This window comes from Podarcis pityusensis (genome assembly GCF_964106645.2).
Source record: "Podarcis pityusensis genome assembly, chromosome: 13".
Classification (NCBI taxonomy): Eukaryota; Metazoa; Chordata; class Lepidosauria; order Squamata; family Lacertidae; genus Podarcis; species Podarcis pityusensis.
This window is the reverse complement of record NC_138038.1, coordinates 15,712,427-15,737,886: the sequence shown is the minus strand read 5'-3', so window position 1 is coordinate 15,737,886 and position 25,460 is coordinate 15,712,427. Positions and strand designations below refer to the sequence as shown.

Sequence of the window (25,460 nt, the reverse complement as noted above, 5' to 3'; positions counted from 1 at the left end):
CATTAAGATAAATTCAACAGTGTAAATAAGTTTTGATGGATGTAATAATGGAATACTGAATGGTTTAGTTTAGCTAAAATATGCAGGGATTTATGATATGCAAAATGAACTATGGAAAGAGAAGACGGGAAGTCATTGATATTTCTAAAGCGTAAAACAGAAAAGTTAATAAAATTATATACAGTACATAAAAAAAGAATGTCACAGGGGCTGCCTGCTGTGTTCTATTGGAGAAGATGACGAGGACCCAGGCAAATCACACGCTTAAAAATGCTAATAAAAGACTGTGGTGTGTCCAGGAAACAAGCGAATGGCCGGCTTAGGCAAAGACCAGAGACAGGAAGACGTTGGAACTTTGGTGGCAGCAGCACGAAAAGGAGGCGGGGCATCAGCAAACCAATCAGAAAGCGGTACATTAGAGCTCCTCCTCCCCCGGCGGTCCTACGCCTTTCGCTTCTAAACCTTCCGAGCTTCCGTAGGGTTCCCGGAAGTGCCGCGGTTGCTAGCCTGCAGGTTGCTAGGCAGCGGCGTCGCGTCTCACTTGGGCCTTGCCCGGCTCCCAGGCATGGGGGACTCGGAGGGCGAGGTTTTGCGGGGGACCTTCCCCAGCCTCATGGCGGAAGGGACGATGCTGAGCCGGCGCGGGGAGCTTGCCAAGGCGCTGACTTGCTACACCTACGTGAGAATTGGCCGTGCTCGTGGGGCAGGAGGGGGGTGGGAAGGGAGGGAGGGGGCGAAGCTGGTTCGTGAATAGGAATGAAGGGAGGAGGGGACGTTGCCGCTGGGCACTTGGGGTCGAGCTGATGGTGTTTATCACATGGCCAGGCATACCTGGGACCCTCAAATACGAGAAGAAGCGCCTCCCCCCCCCCATAGCTGCCAACTTTTCCCTTTTCTTTCGAGGAATCCTATTCGGAATAAGGGAATTTCCCTTAAAAAAGGGGGAAAGTTGACAGCTATGCTCCCCCCCACATCCTCCAGATGTGGCCTTTGAGAAGCCCGATGTGTCCTGAGGGTATAAGAAGAGCCTTGCTGGATCAGGCCGGTGCATTCATTCATTCATTAGTAGAATTGTAGAGTTGGGAGGTACCCCCAAGGGTCATCTAGCCCAACCTCTTGCCATGCAGAAATCTCAGCTCAAGCATCCACGACAGGTGGCCATCCAACCTCTGCTACTTGTAGAGAAAATTACAGTGGTACCTCAGGTTACACACGCTTCAGGTTACAGACTCCGCTAACCCAGAAATAGTACCTTGGGTTAAGAACTTTGCTTCAGGATGAGAACAGAGATTGGGCTCCAGCGGCGCGGCGGCAGCGGGAGGCCCCATTAGCTAAAGTGGTACCTCAGGTTAAGAACAGTTTCAGGTTAAGAATGGACCTCCAGAACGAATTAAGTTCTTAACCCGAGGTACCACTGTAATGGGACGCGGGTGGCGCTGTGGGTTAAACCACAGAGCCTAGGACTTGCCGATAAGAAGGTCGGCGGTTCGAATCCCCGCGACGGGGTGAGCTCCTGTTGCTCGTTCCCTGCTCCTGCCAACCTAGCAGTTCGAAAGCATATCAAAGTGCAAGTAGATAAATAGGTACCGCTCCGGCGGGAAGGTAAACGGCGTTTCCATGTGCTGCTCTGGTTCACCAGAAGCGGCTTAGTCATGCTGGCCACATGACCCAGAAGCTGTACGCTGGCTCCCTCGGCCAATAAAGCGAGATGAGCGCATCAACCCCAGAGTCGGCTATGACTGGACCTAATGGTCTGGGGTCCCTTTACCTTTACCTTTACCTTTACCACTATAATACAGGATCCACTGCTAAGAAATGGGGAATAGTGAAGGAACTGTGGCTTGCCAAGTGATTCTTGGCAGGATAAAAGCACATCCCAGGTTTTTGTTTTTTGTTTTTTTTAGCACACCCCAGTTTTCATCTACGAAATGTTGGATGGTATATAATGATCAGTTAGCAGTTGTAAGTATACTTTTGAGACTGGGCATCGTGTTTTTGTGTGTTGCTAGGCCCTGCAACTCCAGCCAGGTGACAGGAACTGCCTTGTTGCCCGTTCAAAATGCTACCTGAGACTTGGAGATACAGAAAATGCCTTGAAGGATGCTGAAGCCTCCTTGGCAGCTGACAAAGGGTTTACCAAGGTAAGTAACCAAAAGGTGGAAAGGCCTGCACCAACCCAAAGGGTTCCCTTTCAAAATTTATTGTGGAGTATCTGGTTTGATGGTGGAAGGGAGTTATGGTTCTGTCTCCCCTCTTTTCTTAACCTAGAAGGAAAGAAGGGTAACTAATAACTTCCATAAAAGAACCCAACCTTCATGTCATTCTTTGTTCTGCAACTATCTTTCTAAACCATTTGGCATATTAACCATGTTAGAAAATTCTGTTGCAAGCAAACCAGAGCAGAGGTTCAAAAGGACAGTTGGATTGGAAGGGAGTCTCTTCAGTGGACTTCAAGCTAAGACCCTTCTTCAAGTTGTCCACATATCAGAAATTATCAAACTGGGACAAGCAAGCTGCTTGAGTGCATTTCTTGAGGATGGTATTTTTTGTTTACTCGTATGAACAAGTTTACAATATATAGCTCTCTTATTGTCTATCTGTTGTCTTTCCCACCCCCCCACCCCCAATATTTTTCCTCTTTGTTTCAGGGCCTATACCAGAAAGCAGAGGCATTGTACACTATGGGGGATTTTGAATTTGCCTTGGTCTATTACCATCGAGGCCACAAGATCCGCCCAGAGTTGCCACAATTCAGGCTGGGCATTCAAAAATCCCAGGAGGCAATTGAAAATTCTGTTGGAAGTAAGCCATGTGATTTTTTATTAGGGGATGGAATCTAATTGACTGCTAGACCTGAGCTTCAACTTGACTGAGAATGCATGAATAAAAGAGAAACTAACAACAAAGATAATAGGCTGTCTAAACTAGCTAAGCAGAGTGCAAGGTAGAGCAGAGCAAGGACCTTAGAGAAGGCATGAAGGTATTTTGCAAAACCAAGGACATATTTGTATCCCTTTAATTTTATTTGAATTGAATTTTGTCAATAAAGCAGACAGTAAAATAAACTCGAGATCACACATACAAGCAATCCAACAGAAAATCCTTTGAGTCTTCAAAGTCCAGGTAGAGATTTTATTTTTCATTGGCCATCCTATTTTCTTATCTATGCGCAATATTACTGAGCCTTTTTGATGATGGAGCTGGTCATGTGAAACTCCTTTCAGAAAAAGTCTCAACCTCCTATTTCTATTTTAAAAGGCTTGTATGCTACAGCAGTGAAAAAAGCAAATTCATTGTTATTAGGGGAGAGATAAAAATAAAGGAAGTACCATAGGCTCTTACAGAAAGCTGTGGTTTATCCGCAGTTGGAATATTTTGTGGAGTTCTGGTCCAGGCTGTTTCCAGAAAAATGTCAACGCTGAAAAAGATACAGAAAGGGGCAACTAAAATGATCAAGGAGTTCTAGCCTCTTCTCTTGCACGGTTTGCATGCTGCTTCCCAAGGGATTCCTTGCTAATGTTTTTGGCAGGTGATTTTCAGGGCCTTCCTGACTTCTTGGCTCAGGGGTAGGCAACCCCAGATGTGGCCCAATCGCCTTCTCAATCTGGCCCACGGACGGTCTGGGAATCAGTTTTTACATGAGTAGAATGTGTCCTTTTATTTAAAATGCATCTCTGGGTTATTTGTGGGGCCTGCCTGGTGTTTTTACATGAGTAGAATGTGTGCTTTTATTTAAAATGCATCTCTGGGTTATTTGTGGGGCATAGGAATTCTTTCATTTTTTTCCCTTCAGAATATAGTCCGGCCCCCCACAAGGTCTGAGGGACAGTGGCTGAAAAATGTTGCTGACCCTTGTCTTGGCTGGTGCTTTCTCTGTTTGTAGGCCCTTCTTCTGTGAAACTGGAGAACAGAGCAGACCTCTTCTTTCTGAGTCGCCAGGCAGAGGTATGGTCTCACCAGCTTTTCCCAAAGTGGGTCTCTGATCCCTTCATTAGGAGGGAATAGAAGATATGGTAAGGAGTTCAAGGCATAGATACAGGTTGTTGCGGGGTGGGCACAGGGAGGATGTTTGAGTCTGAAGCTATTTGGTCTTTCTCTTGCATGACAATAACATGGTTCACACATAATGCTAAACTTTAGCGTGAATAAGTGCGGGTTCCCAGATGGAGAATCTTGACTGCAGTGTTCTTTTTGATCCTGCCACACTACTCAGGGCTAAGCCATGATCTGGCTTAATGTTATATCTGAATCTGGGCTTGTAGTTTGTCTCCCCCCACAGTTACAGTTTGGTTGCAGGTCATGATTTCTACCTGCTGTGCTGCTTTTCTTCCCACAAGAAGTACTGCAGAGAAAATGATAAGTTTTTTCCCTTGCAAAATTTATTTTTTACACTTTTTTATGTATGTGGCAGAGTAAAAGAGCAAAACAGAAGCTTCAGGTCAAATTTCCTAAGAAGGATGCAAAGTACCTAGGCAGACAGGAGCCTGTGAGGAATGAGAAAACTGAACGGCAGCTGCTGGGGGAGCTCTACGTTGACAAGGCTTTTCTGGAGAAATTGCTCAAGGATGAAGGTTTTTGATTACTTCATTTGGCTAATGCTGGGCTTGGGAGTTCCAGGACTGCAAATGTCATCAGGCAGTCTAGCAATTACAACCCCCCTGTGAGGCTGACTGGGTATTTGCAGGAATGCAAGGTTTCTAAGGGATTTCCTAAAACAGTCATTTTCAAACTCTTGTTTCTGGGCTCTTCGATTAAAAAAAAAGACCAACAAACTTCCTCAAAAGATGGCTTGCTCACTGTATTGGTCTTCCCCTGCAATATGAAACCTTAGAAATGTATTACCAGTTGGATACATGTTTGGTTCATGAGGGATGTTGTTGGAGTGCACAAGGCTTAGCCAGTGCTTCATGTCAACTGTGTGAATACCCTTGAACATGGATAGCCAACGTGGTGCCCTCTAGATGCTGTTGGACACCAACTCCCATCAGCCCCATCCTTCATGGCCAGTGGTCAGGGATGATGGGCGTTGTAGTCCAATCACACCTCGAGGGCACCGCATTGCTTACCTCTGCCCTAGAACGTGTCCCCAAATCTTCAACAACGCACAGAGTTTCCTAATAAATGAAGATTCTTGAAGATAAACCACCATGTTAAGGGTTGTGAGCAGCATCTGCCTTACAGGTTGTATTGGTTTTAATTGTCACTGGTGCTGGATTGTGTTTTATTGTTTTATGTCATTTTGATATTTCTTTATTATAGTACAGTCGTACCTTGGAAGTCAAATGGAATCCATTCTGGAAGTCCGTTCAACTTCCAAAATGTTTGGAAAGCAAAGCATGGCTTCCGATTGGCTGCAGGAAGCTCCTGCAGCCAATCGGAAGCCGTGGAAGCTGTGCTGGATGTTCGGCTTCCGAAAATCATTCAAAAACTGGAACACTCACTTCCGGGTTTCGATCATTCGGGAGCCGATTTGTTCAGGAGCCAAGGCGTTTGAGATCCAAGGCACGACTGTACTGTTTGCTGCTTTCAGAGCTTTCTGGCTGAAGAGTGGGAGGCAAATTCCGAAACCAAAATAAAAACAGTGCTACTATTTGCTGTTTACCTAGCCCTATAGCAGCATCCAATTACAAGTCACAAACATTACTTCATGAGTGAAAATATGGTTACATGCCTTCCCAACCTCTGAGCGGTGTGAGATTCCAGGAGTTCCAGGCACTTGCGCAGGATCTGTGTTTCTTTTTGGAAATGAGGCACAGAGGAAACTGTGGTGTCTTTAGGATATATGGTTTATTTACCCATATGTACAACCTGAGCCTTCTATGGAGGCGTTCGCAGCATCAGCACCCCAAAGGGGTCTTGCTTCTCCCGTAGCCAAAGCCCTGGATTCAAGCAGAAATCAGCCGTGGCTTTTTTCTCTGCTTTTTGAACCTGCATCTTTTCCCTCTAGGTCACATGACAGCAAACTATGCCCTTAAAAAAACCAACTTGGGTTATACGGATTAGAAATCTGGTACCCACAATCTCATAACAATATGAAGTCCACACAAAGTGGGGGAACATCTGTGTGTTCCAGCAAAGAGAGGATGTGTCTATAAAGAGGCATCTTCCCTAAGCCAGTCATATATATGTAAATACTGTAACGTAAACTCTCCCTTTTTGTTTGTTTTTTAATCTGTCTGTCTCTGCCTATGGTCTCCCTGCAGACTTGACCAAAAGCACCACGAAGCAAGGGGTGACTGTTGGACGCCTGATCCAGGAAGGGCTTTCCTACCTCGATACCCGCACAGATTTCTGGCAGCAGCAGAAACCTATCTACGCCCGGATCAGAGACCGCAAGCTCATGCTTAAGAGATGGACAAGAGATCAAAAGCGGAAGCCATCCGAGGTGGCCAGATACATCTTAAAGAGCATGGAGGACATTGATATGTGTAGGTGGCTCAGCTGAAAATGTGCTGGCTGCTTTTTGTTTTTGTTTTAAACATTTGGTTACAATTATGCACAATGAAACAAAAAGAAGGGGGGGGGAATGCAAATAAAAGGCCCCATGCATGGTTTCTTTGTTAAATACACCCACAAGGTTATAAAACATGAGGAAGCACCTATAAATAAGAAAACCATATTATTATTATTAGTAGTATTAGTATTAGTATTGCATTTCTTTCTTTCCCCCGTTTGTTTATTTATTTATTTATTTATTTAGACAAAGCAATAATCATAAACAAATAAGAATAAATATGTGCACCCCACCACCAAGAACATTCCTTTGTAACTATCCAACCTCCCAAAATTTCAACACCTCTTGCGATGGTTTGACCCCTTTCCATAATTCTATGAACACCTTCCATATCTCCTCAAAATCATTTCTCCTGTGTATTCCCCATCTTACCTTGATGGCACATGTTAATTTATCATGAATAGCTATAATCCCACACCTCTTTATACCGTCCTTCCATTTTATATTTAGAATGAACTGATCCACTGGGTCTTGTTCGTTTGTTGAACTTTATGAGTTACTTCTGTTGAAGTTTACAATTTGATACAATGAATAGTATACCTTATTTATTTAAGAACACAGCCGGTTACGTCTCGTGTGTTTATTGATAATGCTTTAGGTGACCATAGGTTTGTTTGTTGTTGTTCTGTTGGGAATAGACAGACAAGTCTCAGGCCCCTGTGGGGTAGTGTGGGGAGGCACCTCTCCTGGGGTGGGGGCAGCTCAGAGACCGGGGGCAGAGGCAGTGGCTCCTTGGAGGACTCCCAAAGAGCGGGGAGAGGAGAGGAGGCTGAGGGAACACTCCACAAGGGAGGGTGTTTGAAAAAGGGTGAGAGCTCTGCAGGCAAGGGGTGACATTACTGGGCTCCTGAGCCCCACAGGGGTGCTGCAGAAAGAATGTAGGTGGTCAAGGGAGCTGTGGACTCAAAAAGGTTGAAAACCTCTACCCTAGTTTATGTCGCAAGCTGCCCTGTGATCTTTGGATGAAGGGCAGTATATAAATTTAATAAATAATGATAATAATGGCTGCCACCAATAGCCACATGGTAAATTTTTTGTAGTGAAGTTATTGACAATGCTTGTCCCATAGATTCAGGAGTGAGAGTTGTAGGGTCATTGGTACAGAATTCTTTAAGATCTTAGACGGTTCCTGATACACAGGAGTCAGAAACATTTTTACAATTCCATTTACTGGCCAATACGGTAAAATCCAAATCTGTTTCCCCGAAGCATTTTAAGACCTGTGAGGGGTCCCATTGATTCAATCAATTCCCTATATATATAACAGAAAATATGCTGACTTGAAATAACAGATATTAATGGAGACATTTGTTTGCCCCATCAAATAAGAATTGAATTATAGCACTCTAGGCAGGATGTTCTGAGCATGAAAATGTACTTTTCTAAACTCTCACATTGCACAAATATATATAGGCTTCAGAATTTCACCTGACTCCTGTATTAACTGAGCTTAGACCCTGGAGGTGTAAAAAGTAGGGTGTTGTGTATTTGAATTCTTGCTAAAAAAACAAAACAAGAGCCAGTACCTGTTAGCCGATTCTCTGGAGGTAGCCTCTCTCTTATTCTATAGGGACCCAATGAAATATAGAAGAAAATGGACTCAGGTTGGTCTATGTAGTCAGGTCACTTTCATAGCTTGAAAGAAAAGTTGCCTTTTCTTTCTGAACTTCTTCCAGGGATTACAAGGAGCAAGCCCCCAAATCTATTTCAGAAGCCACCAGAGTTTCTGCTTGCATTTGCAGCAACTGTTTCCCTCTATGATAAAGATTACATAAACATTTGGTAAACGTATCCCCAGGTAAAAGGGACTCGGGTGTCAAGAACGGGAAAGACCTGTACATGAACCATTGCTAGTCAGAGTTGACCAATAAGAGAGACCAATGATCTGACTCCTTACATTGAACTGTAGACAAATCACGAGAAAGAATTGTCTTCCTGGATCAGGCTAAAGGTCCTTGTTTGGCATCCTGTTTTCAGTAGTGACCTGGCAGATGGTAGGAGCTGGTGTAAGTGCTAGCAAACAAGATGGATAGTGAAAATAGGTAATGTGAGGTGCCATTTTGGAGGGGGAGGGTGTCCAAATTTGGGATAACCTAATGAATTGGGGGTAGTTAACATGCATCATATGAGCACACACTTTCTTCTTCTTTTTCTTCCCTTCCCCATCAAGTGTTGACTAGCGGCAGCCCTGAAAGAAGCTGCCAGAAAGCTGAACAAGTGCTGAAAAAGATCCAAGGCTGGTCTGACGAAGAGATCCCCAACAGGAGCGAACTGGTTGGAAACCTCTACAGCTGCATTGGAAATGCTCATATTGAGATGGGGAACATGGCAGCAGCTTTGCAGAGCCACCAGGTGGATCTGGACATTGCAAAAGAAAAGTAAGGAAGGCCAGCCTACTCCTTTTGAGGCTGCTTGAGTGCCCGTTCCATGCTGCCATCATTTAGCCATAGCTGTGTACTCTTTATTTCAGGACAGGAGTTCGGAATGTGTTGAATTGTTCAAATCTCAGTTTCTGCTGGAAAAAAGAGGGGTAGGGGAACACTTACGGTTTCTAGCCCTTATGGTTGCGTAAAAAATGGATGCAGGCAGTGCCTGGTGATATCCTCTGAGCTGGAGATGACACAATTGGGCCTACTTGTTGGCAGAAGAGGCTCCGGTACTCTGTACAGCTTCCCCAATCCAACAGAGTTGGAGAATCTAGCCCAGGGGTCCCCAAACTAAGGCCTGCGGGCCGGATAAGGCCCAAGGGACTTGTTTATCTGGCTTGCGCCGATGCTCTTACCGGCGCTGCACTGCACGGCTGCCCACTTCTGGGTCAGAGGAGCACCAGAAATAGCTTGTGCGCATGTGCAAGCATTATTTGAACATGCGCACAAGCTATTTCTGGTGCACATCCAACCCAGAAGTGCACCGGGAATAGTGTGTGCGCACACGTATGGGCACGCGCTCCCCCGCCCTCCGGCCCACCGCGCGATCGGCGCTGGAGGTCTAGCCCGACAACCTGTTCCACAAACTCTCCCCATTCCCTTCTCTCCCCTCTCCTATTCCTTGTTCCAAATGCCTGTGTCTTTGAAAACCTTGTTTTCAGGAGCAGGATAAACAGAGACTGGCAGATTTGTTTGTGTTTTTCTTAGAAGGACACACGCTTACCAGCATTTCAAATGTTAGTTTAGTATTGCAAGATTCAGGTAGGTAGCCGTGTTGGTCTGACATAGTCGAAATATATATATAAAAAATTAAAAATTGTCCAGTAGCACCTTAGAGACCAACTAAGTTTGTTCTTGGTATAAGCTTTCATGTGCATGCTAGGTTATTTGTCCTGCTCAGGGCTTACATCAGAAGGCCATGAAGCAGGGGTTAGTTGCAATGTCAGCTAGGGCTTCCTAGTAGCTGAGCCCATAGACTGGGTGCTTGGAATAAGAGGCTGATAGAGGGGAGAGTGTGGGGATGAGGAGGAAAACTAGCCACAGGAACAAGTGTATTTCTAGTTCACCCAGGGCATGGTCTCAAGTCGATCAGGTCTGTGTGTCTTCAGTAGGAGACCTCCTGAGAACCATAGGGAACCATATGTATGCTGTCTAGAAGGAAAGCTAGGATACAGACTACCCATACTGTCAGTTAGAATTAAGTTGCCTTAACTTGCCTTCTTCTGACCCATGAGTACCAGTCTTTCCAGAATTGCAAGCAGTAGGGTTCCAGTTTGTAATCATCATCATTATCTTTGGGTGAGCCATGAAAGCTACTGATAGAATGATTGCGCTCTCTAGCGGCTAAAATGTTTAGGGCAAGCCATTAAAATCAAAGTCAAATCACTATTCCTTGCCATATTGCTCTCCCAGAATGTGAGTATCCAAATTCTTTTATATATAAATTTTTATTGATTTTACAGAATTTTTAAAACAATACAAACATATAAAGAGACATACAAACACGTATAATTTCATAACCTTATTCTCATAAACCTTGTTTCTCGGACTCCCCCGTACCTCCCCTTTCTGCATCCCAATGTCCAAATTTTTTCAGCAACTTCTAGTGATTCTGTCAAGAATATGTCTTACTAATCTTTCCTCCAATCTATTCTTATATCGCTGAAGCCCTTTCATTCTCAAAGCCTTGACATTTTAACATTCATCAAGTTTATAATAGTCCTTAAGATAAATTTTAAATTTCTTCCAATCTTCTTCCGTCGTCTCCTTCCCCTGGTCGCGGATTCTGCCAGTCATCTCAGCCAGTGTCATATAGTCCATCACTTTCATCTGCCATTCTTCCAAAGTGGGTAGATCTTGTGTCTTCCAATACTTTGCGATGAGGATTCTTGCTGCTGCAGTAGCATACATAAAAAAAATTCTATCTTTCTTTAACACCAATTGGCCGACAATGCCCAAGAGGAAGGCCTCTGGTTTCTTAGGAAAGGTACATTTAAGTACCTTTTTCATTTCATTATATATCATTTCCCAGAAGGCCTTAATCTTTGGGCACGTCCACCAAAGGTGATAAAAGGTACCTTCAGATTCTTTACATTTCCAACACTTATTGTCAGGCAAATGATAAATCTTTGCTAGCTTGACTGGGGTCATGTACCACCTATAGATCATTTTCATAATATTTTCCTTTAAGGCATTACATGCCGTAAATTTTATCCCGGTGTTCCACAACCATTCCCAGTCAGCAAACATAATGTTATGACCAATGTCCTGTGCCCACTTAATCATAGCTGATTTAACTGTTTCATCTTGTGTGTTCCACTTCAGCAACAAGTTATACATTCTTGATAAAATCTTAGTATTGGGTTCTAACAATTCAGTTTCTAATTTTGATTTCTCCACCTGGAAGCCAATTTTCCTGTCTTGTTTATACATCTCCATTATTTGATAATAATGGAGCCAGTCTCGTACTTTAGGTTTCAATTTCTCATGACTCTGTAACTTCAATTTATCTCCTTCTTGTTCCAAAATTTCCCGATACTTTGGCCATTCGGCCTCCATATTGAGCTTTTTGAATGCCTTAGCCTCCAAGGGTGACAACCATCTAGGGTTTTATTTTCCAACAAATCTTTATATCTTGTCCAAACATTAAACAATGCTTTTCTGACAATATGATTTTTAAAGGCCCTATGCACCTTGATTTTATCATACCATAAATATGCATGCCAACCAAATGTATTATTAAAACCTTCCAAGTCCAAAATGTCTGTATTCTCGAGGAGCATCCACTCTTTCAGCCAGCAAAACGCTGCTGCTTCATAATACAATTTTAAATCCGGCAGGGCAAATCCCCCTCTTTCTTTAGCATCTGTCAGTATTTTAAATTTAATTCTGGGCTTTTTGCCCTGCCAGACAAATTTCGAAATGTCTTTCTGCCACCTCTTGAAACCGTCCATCTTGTCAAGGATTTGCAAAGTTTGAAACAGAAATAACATTCTCGGCAATACATTCATCTTAATAACTGCAATTCGGCCTAACATTGACAATTTCAACTTTGACCATATCTCTAGATCTTTTTTAATTTCTAACCAACATTTTTCATAATTATCTTTATACAAATTCAGATTTTTAGATGTCAAATAAACCCCAAGGTATTTCACCTTCTTAACCACAGTCAAACCTGTTTCATTCTGGAATTTCTCCCTCTCCATAACTGTTAAATTTTTTTCCAACACTTTAGTCTTTTGTTTATTCAATTTGAACCCAGCCACCTGGCCAAATTCTTGAATTATTTCCAACACCCTTTTTGTACTAGTATCTGGCTCTTGTAAAGTAAGTACCAAGTCATCTGCGAAAGCTCTTAACTTATAGTGTTTTGCCCCGACCTGTACACCTTTAACTTGCTGGTCATCTCTAATCATATTTAGCAAAACCTCCAGGACTGATATAAAAAGCAATGGGGAAATTGGGCACCCTTGTCGTGTCCCTTTTTCTATCTTAAATTCTTCAGTTACTACATTATTTACAATCAGCTTGGCTTTTTGTTCAGAATATATCGCACCCATACCATTCTCAAATCCTTGGCCTACCCCCATCCCATGAAGATTCTTTTTCATAAAACTCCAAGAAATATTGTCAAATGCTTTCTCCGCGTCCACAAAAATCAAGACTGCTTTAGCGTTTATATTCACCTCCAGTAACTCCAAAATATCAATTATATTCCTCACATTATCTGATAAATGCCTTTTTGGGAGAAAGCCTGCTTGGTCCTTATGAATCTTTTCCATCAAAACTCTTTTCAATCTTTTTGCCAAAATGTCTGCAAAAATTTTGTAATCCACATTAAGTAATGATATTGGGCGGTAGTTCTTAAGTTGAGTCTTTTCAATCTCTGTCTTTGGTATGAGTGTAATATACGCCTCTTTCCACGACTCTGGTGCCTTTTCCCCCTCTAAGATCTCATTACAGACTTCCTTTAACGGTTGTATCAGCCACTCCTTTAAAGCTTTATAGTATCTGGAAGTCAATCCGTCTGGTCCTGGAGATTTGCCCAGTTGCATGTTCTGGATGGCACCCTCTATCTCTTGTTCTGTTATTCTCTGGTTTAGATCCACTTTGCTTTGATGAGAGATTTTTTGTAGTCCATATTTTTTAAGGAATTCATCTATGCCCTTTTCATTCTGTAATCCTTGTGAGTATAATTTTTTAAAATAACTCAGGAAACAGTTTCTAATCTCATTGGGTTTAGTTATATTCTTTCCATCCACTTCTAGATTTGTAACTGTATTTAGTTTCTGTCTTTTCTTCAATTGCCAAGCCAGAAGCTTACCACATTTGTCTACAGATTCAAATGTCTTTTGTCTCATTTGCTTTATCTTCCACTCAATCTCTTGATTCATCAATTCCATATATTGTGTTTGGTATAACTTAATCTCTCTCAAAATTTCCTGGGACTTTGGTTTTGATCTTAATTTTTTCTCTCCTTTTATCTTCTCCAAGATCTTTTCCTTCTTCTCATTCTGCTTTCTCTTTTTTATTGAATTTTGTTGTATCAAGAATCCTCTCATCACAGCTTTACTTGCGTCCCAGATCACTCTTTTTTCCACATCGGCCTTTAAGTTTATTTCAAAATAGTCCTTTAAAGTTTTTTGGGCCTTCATGTGGATCTCCTCATCTCGAAACAGGGTGTCATTCATCCTCCATCTAAATTGACCAGTTGTTGTAAGTTTCATTTCCATCTTCACGGCGTTATGGTCGGAGCAAGTCTTTGGACAGATTTCTATTTTCTTAATCTTTGGAGCCATCCCACTAGTAATCCAAATTTGATCGATTCTGGTCCAGGTCATCATTGCTTGAGAGAAAAAAGTTCCCTCTCTCTCGAGAGGGTTCCTTGTTCTCCATATGTCTATTAAGTCCAAATTTTCAGTCATTTCAAAGAAGGTCTTCGGAAGTCTCCCTTCCTTGGAAATTGTCAGTCTTTGTGCCTTGTCCATATTTGTAGAAACCACGCCATTCATATCTCCCATAATTATTACATTGTAATGCAAATAGTCCATCAGAGTTTCATGGAGCTTCTTAAAAAATTCCGCCTTGCCTTCATTTGGTGCATAAACTCCAACTACTAAAAATTTTTCTCCTTGTGCTTGTATTTCGACTGCCAGGTATCTTCCTTGTTCATCTTTAAACATCATTTTTGGGGCCCATTTCTCTTTTACATAAATCACAATTCCTCTTTTCTTAACTTTTTCCGATGAGATAAATTCTTGTCCTAGTCTTTTATTTATAAGTAGTTTCCTGTGTGCCCTGGTTACATGAGTTTCTTGTAGGCAAATCAAATCCAATTGTTCTCTTTTCAAAATATGAAACACTTGGCGTCTCTTCAAAGGCATGTTCAGCCCATTGCAATTCCAACTAAGGAATTGCAGGGCCATCTTATTATTTCTCCGTTACTCCTCCTACCGCTCCAAGTTGTTGCTCTTCCTCTGATGGTGGTGGTTTAAGTCCAAACGATAGGTTCAGAATGTCTACTGCTCTCCTTTGTTCTGAAATTGGATCCACCGTTCCCTTCTGTAAGTCCTCGTGGTTTCTCTCCAAGAACTTCTCTTTATCTTGAATTGTCTTTATTTTCACCTTCTTTCCCTTGTAGTTAAAGGACAGTCCTTGTGGAAACTCCCACCTAAAGAGGATGTTGTTCTTCTTCAGCAGGTAGACCAGATCCTTATAGAAGGTTCTCACCTCCAAGATGTATTTAGGGATGTCTTTAAAGATTTGTATAGGTGAATTTTCAATTTCCAAGGCCTTTTGGTAATGTAGTTTTAATATTTTATCTCTTTCTTCCTTGGATCTGAGGGTAATCAGGCAATCCCTTGGGATCTTTCTGTTCTGTCTCCTGCCCAATCTAAATGCTGTTGTTATCTTAAATTCTCCCTCCTCCAAATCTTCCTGCCAAAAGTCAGCAAACCCTTGTGTTAGGAACTCCACAAGGCTGTCCCCTTCACTCTCGGGAATTAATCTTAATTTCAGGTTTCTTTCCTTTCTCTGTAATTCCATCAAAGACAGGGTCGCATCATGTTCATAAACCTTTTTAGCAATCGGTTCTAGCTTCTCCTGTGTCTCTCCAGCAATGTTTCTGGCGTCCTCTGCAATTTTACGTGTTGCAGAGTTTTCTTCAATCAGCTTATTTATAGATTCTGTATTACATGTCACACTTTTCGTGTTCAAGTCCAGTCTCGCTGTTAGTTCTGTTAATTTTTGTGAATTTTCCGTACTCTGCTTTGTCAAAGTCTCCAAAGATTGATTTATCTTGAGTAACGCCTGTGTCACTGACTCCATGGAGGCAGCTGTCACTTTTTCTTGCCCAGCTGCTCCTGTAGGAGTTAGACTTGAAATTGAGCCTCTTTTCTTTTGTTGCTGTTGTTGCTGTTTAGCTTTAGCTCTAGTAGTTATCTCTTCTGCTGGGCCACTCATGTCCCAAGGACGTTCCCACCAAAGCAATTCCCTGGTGGAAAATCCCACTGTCTTAAACCGTTGCAACTGTTACTTTCAGCCCTCTAGGGGGAGCAAAACAAAATGTCCAAGTGAGGGAAACAAAGAAGTTAAAAACAAGTATACCAGGAGGCTTGAATATATATGTTGTGACACTTTTTCCAGTAGATACTCTTTCAACACACTCCAATATACTGTAACAGCAAAGTCCCAAAACTTTGTATCAAACAAAACTTCAACCATGTAGCTTTCCCACAAGTTTCTAAAAACAGTGCAGTGCCCTGATGTCTTATTTGGCAGTCCGTTTCAGGGGATTAGGACAGCGGAAGGCTTTTTTCTTTTAGGTAAATCATGCAGATTCCTAATGTCCCTTTTTCCTCCCCTCTGCCCTGCTTGCTAGAGGGGAGATCTATATCCAATGCCAGGCTTAAACAGTCCTAAAATACTTCATGCGGATGCAGCTTTAAAGTTCCGTTGCTTTAGCTGTCATGCAGTCGGGGGAAGGCAGACTTCCTTAATTTTCACCTTCCCCGTTTTCAGCCAATTTTCAAATTTAGATTTTTTTAGTTCCAAATAGACGTTCAATCTTACTCACGGGTTTTTCAGTCCAAAATTTACAGGAAGGAATCGGCGCTCTCCGCTAATGGCGATGCGGCTTTACTCTGCGTGCTGGGTAGCGACTCTCAGCACCGCGCTCTCCCGATGCCGTTCCGGAGCCTTTAAAAAGGCTCTTTCGCAGTAAGGGGGGGCGCTTCTGGTGCCCACTGAGTCTCCTTGTTCACAGGCTTCCGCGCCTGTGATTTTAGGGGTCCCCCGCTTGCCGTAGCGGGTCAGACCCGAACTCGCAGAGCAGTCCTCCTCCGGAGCTCGGAAAGAGGACTGCCATTAACGCTGGCGCCGACCGGAAGGGAAGGTGGTGCTCCAAGCAAGGTACAGATCTGTTCCAGAATCCCTGACCTACTGCAAATAAATCACATTTTAAAATCAGCCTCTTCCTTTCCTCCTTATACACTTGTTTCCTGCTTTCTTAGTTGTTTTCTTTTGTTTCTTCCTAGTTCAGCACTTTAGAGTAGAATCCAGCAGATTCTACTCTAAAGACTTCTGCTGTGTCCTAATGTCCCTCCATTTCATACCTTGTTCCTTTGTTGTCCAACGTCTCTGGACAAATTCATGATTCAAATGGCTTTATAACACCCCAGAAAAGCATCGTTGCATTTTAAAGATGGCTCTGCAGCACAGTTTTTGGGCAAATTCCCCTGTGCCTATATTTTAGATTGAAAGCGGCTTGTGGCATGGATCTCCCACCTTCTTCGTTATCCTCTTTAAACTCACGCACACACAGCTTTCGTTTGGTCCATAGACCTAAAATCCTTTAAACTGTTACAAGCACTGACAATGAACTGTAAATTAATACATACAGCTGGGGCAACATACAGGGGCTGGGGAAGGAGGGTAGGTCAGAAACCTCTCGGGGGATTTTGAAGTAGCAACCCAGCTTTCAGATCACTCATTTTTGCTTCTTCTTGCAGCAACCTGACTGATGCCATCTCCAGAGCCCTTGACAATATTGGCAGAGTGCATGCCCGCATGGGCAACTTCCAGAACGCCATTGACACGTAGGTGGAACCCAAAGAAAAATAGTCAGGCCTCCATGCCTCTTGCATATTCAAGGATGGTCTCCTAACGCATCTGCCTCACCTTCATTCTGTAAACTGAAACTGCTTTTACTCTCATGGTTTCCTTTCAAGGGATTTTTGGAGTTGTAGCATTTGGAGAGGATGAAGGACCTTCAACAGCGGGTGGCCAGCCGCCCCACAAATGTGCTGCTCCTAAATCTTTTGAAAGAAGCAATGGCATACTTGACACACACACATCTTGACACACAGGGATGATTTTCTCCCATACTTCTGCTACATGAGGATGAAGGGATGGGAGTTTCGGGGGTTGGGTCACCTAGATTCTACAGAATGTAGAATCTAGGGAAGGGGTTTCCCAAGGGGTGAGGGGCATTGAAAACTGTGAAGGTCAGGCAGGTACAAAGAATAGAAGGGTACAAATAGAGGTGCCATTAGTTGCCATCTCTCTCTCCCCCCCATCCCACCAAGTGCCTTTTGTCTCCATCCCTGGCCTGCTGGGTACCAATTCTTAACTTGGGGATGGGAAATCTGTGGCTCTGCAGATGTTGCTGGTGTATAACTTCCCATCATCCCTGAGCCTCAGGGGGCCTGACAACCCTAAGTAGCATCTATAAGGAAATGGAAAGTTGGGGCCAAGATCCTGTGGAGGGCTGAGTGCACTCTTAAACGGCTTTCGCAATGCATACCTGAAAGAGAGTCTCCACCCCCATCGTTCAGCCCGGACACTAAGATCCAGCTCAGAGGGCCTTCCGGCGGTTCCCTTATTGTGAGAAGTGGGGTTAAAGGGAACCACACAGAGGGCCTTCTCAGTGGTTGTGTCCACCCTGTGGAATGCCCTCCCATCAGATGTCAAGGAAATAAAGAACTATTTGACTTTTAGAAGACATCCCTTGTACAGTCATACCTCGGGTTATAGTCACTTCAGGTTGCGTTTTTTTCAGGTTGCGGACCGCCGAAACCTGGAAGTACCAGAACGGGTTACTTCCGGATTTCGGTGATCGCGCATGCGCAGAAGCACTAAATCACGCTTTGCACATGTGCAGAAGCACCGGATTGCAACCTGCGTGTGCACAGACACGCAGACATGGGTTGCGAACGCTGCAGGTTGCGAACGTGCATCCTGTACGGATCACGTTCGCAACCCGAGAGTCCACTGTATAGGGAAGTTTTTAATGTTTGATGTCTTACTGTGTTTTAATTTGTTGGAAGCCACCCAGCATAGCTGGGGTAACCCAATCAGGGAAGAAGCCCTGGTCTTGAAAGAGCCAGGAAAGCTACTCTTCAGACCTTAATTTTATTTCCACGGTTAGTTGCAAAATTCTGTTTTATTTCGAAAAGCTGGGAAGAAAAGATTCCACTTGTGAAGAGCAACCTGGAGAAGACTTGGCTGTTCCACGAAATGGGCAGGTGCTACCTGGAGCTCAACAAAGCGGCGGAGGCTCGGGACTTTGGCGAAAGGTCCTTGCAGTGTGCAGAGGAAGAAGGAGACATTGAGTGGCAGCTCAACGGCGGTGTATTGGTGGCACAAGCACAAGGTGAATCGCTTTGCACAAACCCTTTCTTCACTAGCAGGGTCTGTGTGAGCTCCACAAGGCTCTAGGGCCACTCCCCCCCCCCATAGGAGCAGGCTAGGCAATTGTCTGGAGTGCCAGGATCTAGGTGGGGAGGCTGTTTTCCTGAAAAAGAGAGCACATTGGGAGATGACTACTAGAGACAGCTTAGCATCTTGTCAGCTGGTTGTTGTTTTTTTAAAATCTCCTGCATTTAAAGGGACACAATCTCTTATGGATTCCTGTTTGCTGCCTAGAGCATAGACACTTGTTCAAGAGGAAGTGGTGGGTGGGTGGGTGGGGAGTAGCATATTAAGAACAGAAATGAATAAATTATATTCTAGTCTGTTACACCTAAGGAAGTTAGATTAGCCCTAACCAGAGCCAGGGCCTTCTCAACACTGGCTCCGGCCTGGTGGAAAGCTCTGTCTCATGAGACCAGGGCCCTGCGGGATCTAATTTCTTTCCGTAGGGCCTGTAAGACAGAGTTGTTCCACCTGGCCTTTGGCTTGGAATCAGTTTGATTCCCTCCCCCTTTCTTTTTCCTTTCTCCTCCTGTGAAGAAGCTGCATCCTAATGTTTTAATGTTGTATCTTAATCTTTTAAATTGCATTTTAATCAACTTGTTTTTATTATTGGTGTTAGCCGCCCTGAGCCCGGTCTTGGCTGGGGAGGGCGGGGTATAAATAAATTTATTATTATTATTATTATTATTATTATTATTATTATTACACTCCTCAGGACACCAGTGTTCGGATATGTTGTGCAAAATTGTTTTCATTTGACATGGGCAGCAAATAATTTGGCGGATCCAGAGTATAGAACTAGAATTCTCACTCAGACCTTGACATGCTGATGGGGGAAAAATTTTGAATGCTTTGGTTCTTGTGCCTCAAACCAAATGGAGCTTTGGACAAGGGCATGCAATTGCTGGGGTGAATGAGAGAAATCAAACAAAAACATTGTGTTGGATCCTGTAATGAGAATTATGCAAATGTCCATTCCCTGCTCCCGAGTTAAAAAGAAAAATCCTTTACAAAAATTTAGTTTATTTTTTTTTAAGTTTTGGCAATTTCTGCCCGGACACTGCTTCCGACAGCAGTATTCTGGGTATGTCTGGAAAATTCCGGATGTATGGCAACCCTATGGTATGGAATATTCACAGTCCAGGATTAAAATGCTGGTTTTATTTTGCTGAAGGAAACTAATGGTTGGACTAAATTATGCATATTTAAAAGTATGTATGCTTATATTGCCACCAACTAACTTAATTCACCGTATTTTTCACTCTATAAGACGCACCAGACCATAAGACACACCTAGTTTTTGGAGGAGGAAAACAAGAAGAAAAAAAATCTGAATCTCAGAAGCCAGAATAGCAAGAGGAATCGCTGTGCAGCAAAAGCAGCAATCCCGGTTGCTGTTCTGGCTTCTGGGATAGCTGCGTAGCCTACATTCACTCCATAAGATGCACACACATTTCCCCTTACTTTTTAGGAGGGGAAAAGTGAGTCTTATAGAGCAAAAAATACGGTAATTTGTTTACAGTGCCAAAGATGGTATCTAGAATATTTTTAGCAGGGAAGAGACTACATTGAACTGAGGTGTATAAAGTCCAGAATTTGTGGGTGCAAACTGTGTGGCCCTTTCCCAAATTGTATGAAGGTTCATGAATTTGCAGTTTAGGTTTGTGCCCAGTACAGTAGACGTTACACACCTAGTTCCTATGCAGATATTGCATTCACATATCTGGAACATCAAGATGTAATATGTGTGCCCAGGGGTCGGGACAGGGGGGACAGGAAAGACAGGGATCCTACTTCCCAACCGCACTTCAGTGAGAGTCTGCACACATATAAATTTATTTTATTTGAGCCTTTATTGCTTCATCCTTAGGTCAACAGTAGTAAATGACAATCTCCCACCCCAATAAAATAAAATGAAAGCAGATGGAATATCCTGGGGTTTGGGGACTGCATCTTACATGCCTTATCCTAGAGAGTTCCAGTAATCAACTGACAATATACCACATGTTTATTTGTATAAGTTTCTCTGAAGTCTATATCTTGTGTTGAAGTTGATTATTTCTTGTTCTTCTTCTTTAAAAAAAACACACACAGTGAAACTGGAAGATTTCCAGTCAGCAGTCACCTACTTTGAGAAGGCTCTGGAGCAGGCGAAACGTATCCATAACGTTGCTGCTATGCAGGCGATCATTATTGTAAGTGGTTGGCTATAACCAGGGGGGGGGGGGAGATGACATTAGCAAAAAAAGGGGGGCAGGGGGAGACCAAAGGGACCACTGTGGGGAGAGCAGGATATTTTGTGCATGTTGTTAGGTAAAGTACATTTCTGTGGGAGTGAATTCAATAGTTTAATCGCATGCTATGCAATTAAAAAAACAAAGTACTTTCTTTTGTTGGTCCTGAATCTTTCATTGTTCAGCTTCACTGGATGTTCCTGGGTTCTAGTATTATGGGAAGGAAAGAAAAAGCTTCTCCTGAGACACACGGTGCATAATGTTATATATGTCTTATCATGTCCCCTCTTGTTCGTCTTTTCTCTAAACTAAAAAGTCCCAAATGTTGTAACCTTTCCTTCCAGGGCAGTTGCTCCAACCACTCTATCATTTTTTTGCCCTTTTCTGAACCTCTTCCAGCTCTATAATCTTCCTTTTGAAGTGTAGCTAACTGTACATAGTATTCCAACTATGGTTGTATGCACAGATTTGTATATCTGTGTTTGTTTATTGAGTGTTGCTATATTCAGTATTGCAATACTGGCAGTTCTGTTTTCAATCCCTTCCAAATTATTCCTAGTATGGAATTCACCCTTTACACAACTGCCGCACACTGGGTGAATGTCTTCATAAAGCTGTAACCCCAAGGTCTCATTCCTTGTCCAGACCTCATGGGCATATATGTGAAATAAGGATTTTTTTGACTAAGTGTGCATCATTTTACACTTGCTTATATTGAATTGCATTTGCCATTTTACTGCCTGCTCACCCAATTTGGAGAGATCCTTTTGTGGTGTTTCTTGTCATTCCTGTAGATTCCTGTCCTGAAGAATTTGGTATCAGCAGCAGACTTGGCTATGTCATTTCTCACTCCTAAATCTAGGTCTAGATAATTGATATAGCAGTTAAGAAGCACAGACCCAAATACCCATCCTTGGGGAAATTCCACTTTCTACATCCTGCTAATGGGAGAACTGTCCATTTATTCCTCCTTTCTGTTTTCTGTTTCTTAACCAATTACTGATCCATAGGAGGATCTCTCCTCTTGTTCCACGACTGCTAAGCTTATTCAGGAATCTATAGTGTGGTACTTTTGTCAAAAGCCGTTTGATAATCTAAGCCAGGGTTTCCCCAACTTGGGTCTGTTTTTGGACTACAACTCCCATCATCTAGCTAGCAGGACCAATGGTCAGGGATGATGGTAAATGTAGTCCAAAAACAGCTGGAGGCCTAAGTTTGGGAAAGCTTGGGTCTAAGCACACAATTCAGCTGGATCACCTCTATATACTTCTGGACATATGTGAGTTATATAGAATCTTCTTGTTGAGCTGTAATATACCTCTGAATACCAGATGCTGGGATAAACTATAGGAAGAGATTGCCTTCATATTTTGCTTGTTGACTTTTCATAAATATGTGGCTGGTCTCTGTGGGAAACGGGATGCTAGACTGGACGGATATTTGGTTTGACCCAGCAGAGATATTTCTCTGATATAACAGCTATGCATTGGTTCTTGTGTCTACAAAGGGGCCCCACATAATTCAAACAATATTACTGATTCATTTATTCCTCCCCAACCATAAATTACCTGACAGTTCATAGCCATGACACCTGCAATTCACTTGATCTGACAACAACTCACCTGACCCACCCTCATCTCTGCTACCCTTTTGCCATCTGCTGGGTTTCAGGCAACTAGGTTTGCGTTTTCAGGTGTCTCTCTTCTCTTGGAGAAGAAGCAAAACAGAATTTCGGTCCTGTCCCCCACAAATAGTCCTATCTCATGGCAATGCCACTATATGCATATGGCAGTAGTGGGAAGAGAGATTGAGGCCTGACTCAAGTTTCCCATTGAAGATAGCCACCTTATTTTTGCAGGCACTGGATGAAGCCAACAAGGGATTCATCAAAGAATTGAAAGAAGAACAGAGGCTTGAAAGGATGCGTGAGTTGAAAGGTTGGTTCACATACCAAGCTGTGTACAGAGGATTTCAGGCATCCTATGCTCTATCTTCATTTGCAGGGTGTATACACACAGACATGCTAACCAGCCGATTAAGGAGATTAACTGGGTCTGAAGTAATTTGGGGTGTTTGTACAGTGGTGGGCCCGGCATGTGGAGCACGCTTTTAGAAAAACCTACAAGAAAATGTGCTTCATTCCAGAGTTTAAACCTAGAAAGTGTCAAAACACAGATTGCATCAAGAGCCTCCCTAGCACATTTTGAAGAATAAAGGTAAAGGGACCCCTGACCATTAGGTTCAGTCGTGGCTGACTCTGGGGTTGCGGCGCTCATCTCGCTTTATTGGCCGAGGGAGCCGGCGTTCAGCTTCCGGGGCATGTGGCCAGCATGACTAAGCCGCTTCTGGTGAACCAGAGCAGCGCACGGAAACGCCGTTTACCTTCCCACTGGAGCGGTACCTATTTATCTACTTGCACTTTGACATGCTTTCGAACTGCTAGGTTGGCAGGAGCAGGGACCGAGCAATGGGAGCTCATCCCATCGCGGGGATTCGAACTGCCGACCTTCTGATCGGCAAGTCCATACCATTTTCCCAGGCATATAATCGTGCTGTCAAATAAAGAAAAGAGAGGCAGATAAAGAAAACTAGTACTTAAAGCCCCATGCCCTGAACAAATGTTGATTACTTCAGGGGCAATTCATCATAAATCCCCCTCCACATTGTTGAAGCAATAAAATGGTGAAAACCTGAGAACAGGAAGCTTTTAATTAAAAGCACAAAAGCCCTTAAAAAAAGGGAGAAAACCTCAGTAGCAGCCCATGTTGAAGAAACAGGCAGTGCAATTAGATTTTAATTTTAATTGGAAAAAAATAACCACAAATCACCTCTTGAAAACAGTAGGAGAATGGAAAACTAAACAATAATACAGCAGTTTGGTAACCAGCTTGTCTGGACACTCTGCAAAAAGAAGTGAGTAAAGGATGGCAATTTCAAGGGAAAGGGCTAATGTGTAAACATCCTTAACCCATATAACCCATATGAATAAAATTCATCCAGATGTTTTGAAGTATTGTATCAAGACTAACCTGTAGGTGGTAGCATTTCTCCAGTTTCCTCCTTGTTCTTATCCAGCAAATGGATAAACTCTCTCCTTTTGTTCTTGGCTAATCATAGGTTTTATAGGTTACTTGAGTTTAGCCTTAAATTTTACTGTTAGCGATGTACTCTGATATTAGTAGCCTGAGTGTCGTCCTGCATCCATTTTCTGGAATAATAAAAAAGAGAATTTTTGAGTCTGCCTTACACACCACGCTTCTCCCAACGCAGGAGTCTTCCACATCTCTATTCAAAGAGCAGTCACATTATATCAAGACACCGAGGAGAAGGCACACTATCTGTCTAAGCTCCTGCAGACGTTCTAAATGGGAAGCAAAACCCATTAACTGAGTCTCCCCATTGGCTCAGCCACAAAATTTGCTATGATTATAGCCTCAGGCAAACTGCTTTGTTGTCACAGTCTGTAAAATGGGGTGAATGCCATAAGACCATAAACTGCGAGGGTAGAAGTGAGCTAAGAAATCCTAGGGAGGATCTTTTCTGAGATTCCATTTCTTTCCCAGAGTTAGAAGATGAGGAGGAGGAGGAAGAAGAAGAAGAAGAAGAACAAGAGGAGGAGAAGAAGAAGGAAGATGCTGGGGCTGCAGACACAGGAGAGCGTACATCAAAAAAGCCAGAAGAGGAAAAGGCTGGGAAAACTGAAACTGAAGGAGAGAAACAGGTATCAGGCACGGAGGGCGGAGAGACAATTGCACCCAAGGATGGGGAGAAGAAGCAAGCGGAGGAGGAAGAAAAGTCACAAGGAGAAAGCGGGGGAGGAAGTCAGAAAACAGAAGACGACAACACAGGAAAGTCGGGTGAGAACATTCCAGGATGAGGCCTGTGGAAGCTTGCCCTTGGGAACTCTTGGTTTATAACTCTGGAAGTGTCTTTTCCATGGTGTCATCTGTTTTGCTCCAGATGTCTTCTCCCCAAGTCACTTCCGGTGCCTTCCAGGGCATTCAAAAATAACCATTTTGCTTTCAGGTAGTTTCAAGGGGGCTCTAAGAATGTAGAGAAAGTTGCCATTTTATGTAAGACACCCCCAAAAGCTACTGTTTAGGTAACTTCAGGAAGAAGGAACTGTTCTAACCATTAAAAAGCCTTCAAATGCTACCTGTAGTGATATATTTTGTTTTCACTGACCATCTCAAGCAACTGAGATTAATCTTAATTGCAAGCTAGATAACCGATTAGGAAAATCCTCCAATCAGTTAATGCCATAGTGCTAATGTAAGCAAAGGAACAAGAAACTTTTTTTTAAGATGCTGGGAAGAAGTTCAACTGGTTAGGGCCTGAGATTCACCTATAAATGCATGCCGGGAGTTGTGCATTTAGGCATTCAACTGAGGGAAATACAGTAGGTAGTGGGGGTTTTTTTAATGTTACATTGAACAAAGGCCTCACGTTGAGATATGAGCCATTTCTGCTCGGTCTGGAGTGATGCAGTTCACCAGAGATATTTAGAAATCTAAACTTCAAAACATGCCTTTCTGTCCAGCATAAGTGCAGAAGTCACACTCTTTCTTCCACGTGGCCTAGCATATCATT

The 25,460-nt window shown here is 43.0% G+C and overlaps 1 protein-coding gene across 1 annotated transcript; it reads left to right on the top strand.

Annotated features, from left to right (window-relative positions):
* The first annotated feature begins 507 nt into the window (after positions 1–507).
* On the top strand, positions 508–25,025 carry ODAD4 (outer dynein arm docking complex subunit 4). The gene is made up of 12 exons (XM_080976761.1): positions 508–679; positions 2,010–2,141; positions 2,649–2,802; positions 3,884–3,945; positions 4,412–4,571; positions 6,204–6,428; positions 8,685–8,892; positions 16,953–17,039; positions 18,399–18,595; positions 20,731–20,831; positions 22,729–22,807; positions 24,434–25,025. Exons 1-12 carry the CDS (start codon positions 566–568, stop codon positions 24,745–24,747), a joined length of 1,833 nt encoding a protein of 610 aa, XP_080832887.1. The 5' UTR covers positions 508–565; the 3' UTR covers positions 24,748–25,025.
* The last annotated feature ends 435 nt before the right edge of the window (positions 25,026–25,460 follow it).